The following is a 5,575-nucleotide window of genomic DNA, read 5'->3' as shown; positions in this document are numbered from 1 at the left end:
ACTGAAAGTTCAGTGAAAGCAGTCAATGGGCAATGTAGTCACTGGTCTAGATATCTAATATACCATTAAGGATTCAGGAAAACCCTTTGATAACCATGAAATATACCATTTTCTAGGTGTTATGGAGTCTGGGTAGTCCCTGTTATTTATGGTACTGTTTATTAATGAAAGTTTTGTGATCCAAATACTTATTTCTTAACTGGGTGAATGTAAAAGAAAAAGAAAATCACAAGTTGAAATTCATCTGTTTTATTTGAATAACAAAGTCAGTTTCCTGGACCACACCATTGTCATGGCATTCTTCATGTCTGCATTTCTCAGTGTATAGATGAGAGGGTTCAACATAGGTGCAATCACAGTGTAAAACACTGAGAACACTTTGTCATTGTTTACAAAATTGGTGGGTGGGATATAGGTGGAGATACAAGGTATAAGGAACAGAACAACCACCATCACATGGGAAGCGCAGGTGGAGAGGGCTTCCCTCCGACCCTCAGAGGAGTGTTCCCTGAGATTATATAATATGATGATGTAAGATGCCAGCAAGACCAGAAAGGTTGCCAAGACAACCATTCCAGTGTTAGCAATGACTAAAATACTATCAACCTGTGTGTCTGTGCAGGCAAGCTTTAAGAGTGGTTTTGAATCATACATATAATGATCTATTTGATTAGGGCCACAGAAAGGTAACCTTAGGATCATGAGTAGCTGGGCAATGGGATGCCAAAATGCCACCACCCAGGCAAGCAGGATCAGCATGTTGCACCTCTGCCTGTTGACGATTGTCATGTAGTGTAAGGGTTTACAGATGGCAACATAACGATCGAAGGACATGGACACCAGGATGAACATCTCAACACCTCCCAGTAAATGAGAGGTAAAGAGCTGGGTCATGCAGTAATTGTAGGAGATGGCCTTCCTAGTGACAATTAAGTCCCTGGTCAGCCTGGGAACTATGGTGGAAGTGAAGCATGGATCCATGAAGGACAAGTGCCAAAGAAAGTAGTACATGGGTTGCTGCATCAGATGACTGGATATGATGGTGATAAAAATAACGGAATTCCCCAGTAAGATTGTTAAATAACAGGCCAGTAAAATGACAAAACACATTGTCTTCATTTCTTTCTTCATGAGAAGTCCCAAGAGTATAAATTCAGTGACATTATTCTGATTTTCCATGTATTGAGAGAAGGAAATACTTGTCCAGAAGTTTAATTAACCTGAAAATATAGATGGCACGATAAAGCCTGGCTAGCAACGACTAATTTTTTTGAAGATAAAGTCAAAGTTCACATCATTACTACAATTTACACTGTGTTCTTAAATTTGATCTCATTTTTAGACATGATTAAATAAAACATCTTAAATGAATGGATCAAAAACATGAGATTTCAATTCAGGGATTAATATATTAATTATATACATGCATACATACAAATATATATATATATGTGTGTGTGTGTGTGTGTGTGTGTGTGTATTAGATTAATATATAAGGGGATATCAAAAGCCATCATCAAAAGCAATAGATTTGTAGGCCCTTTCCCATCCCATATACCTAAGTAATTCATTAGAATAAACTAAATTAAATTTTGTCATTTCTGTCTTTTAAAGCGTCAAACAATAGTCAAGTGAGGACACTGTGGACATACGCACATACACACAAAAACAGCATAAACCAAATTATGTGCTGCCCAGGAATCAGATGAGTAAAAATAGATTTTCTACAAATGCTTTAAAAAGTTCTCAGAAACCAATGATGGAAGTGTCTTTACATTAAGTAAGGGGTAGCCCAGGCAAAAGATAAACTTAATTTGGTCCACTACATTTCCCACGTACCATCTTACCACCTACCTCTACCCCAGTTGATTCCTTTCTCCAGTCAATTAACCCTGCTACCCCAAGCATTAAATATTTGCTAGGCCCTGGACACTGAAGCTTATTTATACATCTCGTATTATTCTTACCTACGGAATCAAATACAGTCCAACAGACTTTATTCCCCTTTTAAATAGTATTTAGGAAGTATTTGTCCTCGTATTGAAAACAAATCTGCCTCTTTGCAACTTATATCCGTGACTTCCACTCCATCCTATAGACTGGGAACAATTCTTCTTCCTCTAGTAATTCCCTCATGTAATTGAAAATGTTGTGGTGCCTTCTTTTTTATGAATGAATATTTCCACTGATTTCAATAGATACTCTTCTGGCATGATATTGATGTTTACCACCATACTGTTTGCCCTCTTCTGGACATTATATTATCATATCAGTGTCATTTTTTAAATGTAAAACTAGAACTTTGCACATTACTCCAGATACTAAAATCCACCAGCATATATGACTGTGCAGGCAAGTATCAATGGGACTTTTGAGTCGCACATATAGTGAAATATTTGATCGAGCCCACAAAACGGTAACCTCAGTATCATAAGAAGATGGAGAGAGTGCCAAAATGTCACCATCCCAGCAAGCAAGATTAGCGTGTCACTTCACTATCTATTGACAAACATCATGGAATTTAAGGTTTTACAGATGGTAACATGTCAATAAAGACCATGGAAACCAGGACCAACAACTCAACACCTCCCAGTAATTGAGAAATAAAGAGCTGAGTCACACCCCAGTCAGAATGAGGCAGGACTAGGGAATTGTGCCTAAGAATTCTGTCTCTATCAGATGTGGGACACAAACATCTGAGTTTAAAAAAAAATGGAGGGAAGAGGCAAGGCAATTTAGGTTAAGTAACTGGCCCAAGGTCATACAGCTAGTAAATGTCAAGTGTCTGCACACAGATTTGAACTTAGGTTCTCTTGACTCCAGGGCAGATGCTCTATTCACTGGGCCACCTAGCTGCCCTCCAGATGCAGTTTTTGCTGTTAGGCATTTTGCCGTCCTCAAGACAGTGCTTTCTGTGTTATATTTTTCATGTGGTAGGATTTTAATAAGGATATGTGGAGATACATACTGTTAGAAGAAGCATTTATTGTGGGCTGAGTGCTGTGATTGTACTTGGAGGGATACGAGAATTAACAGATTTTCTTATGGATCTAAGAGAACTGACTTGTCATCATTATCTGTTATTGAGCTCAAGTTAATTCAAAATCCTTCCCATTTGGAGGACATGGTCTGTTTTATAGATAAGAGAGAATAAAACTATGAACATCTGCTGCCATTTAGAATGAATGCCTAACATAATTTCTGCTCAATTCCTCTCCAGAATTTCAATAGTGTTCCAAGCACCCTGAGAAAATTCAACTGGAATCTAGTGTGATGTTAGGTTACCTTTCAATTAGTAAGGTGTATCCTGTGCTTTGGTGTCTAATACATTGGAAGTAGACAGAAACAGTGCATTCCTGAATTTTCCAAAGTGGAATACAGAAGAAAAAAATCCTGAAGTATTTCACACATTTCTCAGCTGTATATCCCATATCTCTGTAAGAGTTCTGACTCTAATCTATTACATGATAAATCATATATGGAACTTTGAAGTTGAAAGAGAACTAGGATTTCATCAAAACTCAATCTCTCCCTTTACAGATGAGAAAACTGAATATCACATTGTGGAGTGATTTGTTGATTGTCATAGCTATTAAGCAATTGTGCTGGTCTTCAGAACTAGGTGCTCTGGATTAAAATTCAATGCCTTCCCGTCAATATATTTTTCAAAGTTCTAAAGGGAGAGAAATTAACATAGATACTACTGTCTCCTGTTGGAATATTTTAAAAGCTATCAATGGGATGCAACACGAAAAGTAATGCTCTTGCAGTTGGAAGGTTTGATTTGGAATCCTAGTTCTGTGTGCTCTTTTTCTGTGTCCTTCCTTCCTTCCTTCCTTCCTTCCTTCCTTCCTTCCTTCCTTCCTTCCTTCCTTCCTTCCTTCACATTCTTTTTTCTTCTTTTTCTTTCTTTCATTCTTTCTGTTTCCGTCCTTCCTTCTTTTTTCTCTAAAAACAGAAACATTTACATATGATGTACAATATAACATTATTTTTCCAAGAGATTAAGTAGTTAGGAGCAAATAAAAAGGGAGTTGAGAGGGCTTAATAGACTTTCTTATTTACATGCTTTGTTATTTTTAAGGAAACAAAAAATAATCCTCTATAAACTATGGGGTTTCTGGCAAACCCTTTATGATAAATCCATTTCTCTTCTTAGTTCCAGTGACTGATGGAAGGAGCACAGGGGGCTGTCCTAGTGGAACAAGTCTGTAATGGGATGACATCTAGTGTATCCTACTGTATACCTTGTAGTTTGAATTTTGGCACATGATTCAATATCTCTGAGCCTCATTATTCACAAAAAAAAAGGAATCATAATGGATACTTGACACATCACAGGCTCCTGGTTATAGACCAGATAATATTTGACAATATATTTTGAAATACATTAAGCACCGTTCCACTGTAAGGATCAATAATATAAGTGAAATCATGTCCACCTAAGTGCCTCCTTTGCTGCTTCAAAAATGTTTTAGAGAGGAACAAACTGATGCCTAAAAAATAATTGATCGTGGTTCCATAATACATAAGAGCTTTAGATGGCATTTTCCTCAGAACAACCCTTTTATCCATATATTTTCACTCACCTTGGTCCCCATGTGTGAATCCAAGGAAGTGAGGAAGGAATCAGTGACAAGAAATACACGTGGGAAATAGAGGAAAATAATTTTGAGGAGACTGTATAGAGAATGGGCCCTGTGGTTGTATTGAAGTGGCCTATTTTATATGTTTTCTATGTTAATGAGTTGGTGCAGATCTCTCCCAAAACAATTAAAGAGTTTTGATTACTTAATCTATAAAGATGACGATTTTAGAAGAAATGTATATAAATATACACAAACACATTCATGAAAATAATACAGATTTATGACACTAACAGAATGGTGCTATGTATAGGAAAGGAGTATTAACCTGGGAAACACAGATAGATTTTAGGGTGTCTGCGATGCTGGGTGGAAAAAAAAGTACATCTTTTTAATAATACAATTGAGTCCCTTTGTAATAACATGAATTATATTTTATGCATTTAACAACATTATTCCTGAGTGCCCACAAGATTTTCCAGACAGGCAAATGCTATCAAGGGCACAGCAACAGGTTTAAAAAATCCCTGGTCTAGGGAAAATGCAGGACACAAGGCAATGAAAATAAATATTACATGGAAAAGAAAACAAGCGAATAAGAGCTGTAATTATGCCATATTATAAGAACCCCAAAATAGCACCTGAAAACCTGAACTGTTACCTGAGGAAGCATTGTTGGCAAAAATCAATCTGTGTGGTGCAAGACAATAGTTGAAAGAATTTCCAAAAGTCTTTATCTCAACTGGGAGGAAGCTGTGTTTTTTTATAATGACTGTAACTCACTAGGATGGTAAGAAGGACTGATGTTCTGTAGATAATTCCACTCCATCTGGACCAGAGTCCATAAAACATATCAATCAGGCATTCAAAGTCGCTGTCTCCTCATTAAACCTTTGAAGCAAAAATCTTTCCAGGAAAAATTTAATGAGTATTACCTAAATTTAAAGGCATATTAGAGTCTAGGGAGATGGCTCCCAGAGGCCCTTCAA

The 5,575-nt window shown here is 36.9% G+C and overlaps 1 protein-coding gene across 1 annotated transcript; it reads right to left on the bottom strand.

Moving 5' to 3' along the window:
• Window positions 1–249: 249 nt before the first annotated feature.
• LOC140516631 (olfactory receptor 4P4-like) lies at window positions 250–1,179 on the bottom strand. Its single transcript, XM_072627633.1, has one exon. It carries the CDS (start codon window positions 1,177–1,179, stop codon window positions 250–252), a length of 930 nt encoding a protein of 309 aa, XP_072483734.1.
• Between the last annotated feature and the right edge of the window lie 4,396 nt (window positions 1,180–5,575).

Source organism: Notamacropus eugenii, chromosome Y, assembly GCF_028372415.1.
Source record: "Notamacropus eugenii isolate mMacEug1 chromosome Y, mMacEug1.pri_v2, whole genome shotgun sequence".
NCBI lineage: Eukaryota > Metazoa > Chordata > Mammalia > Diprotodontia > Macropodidae > Notamacropus > Notamacropus eugenii.
The sequence above is the reverse complement of the archived record's forward strand: the minus strand, read 5'-3'. Positions and strand labels throughout refer to the sequence as shown.

What these genes read in the sequence shown, in the direction of transcription:
- LOC140516631 (XM_072627633.1), bottom strand. Translation starts at nt 1,179, where the DNA reads ATGGAAAATCAGAATAATGTCACTGAATTTATACTCTTGGGACTTCTC.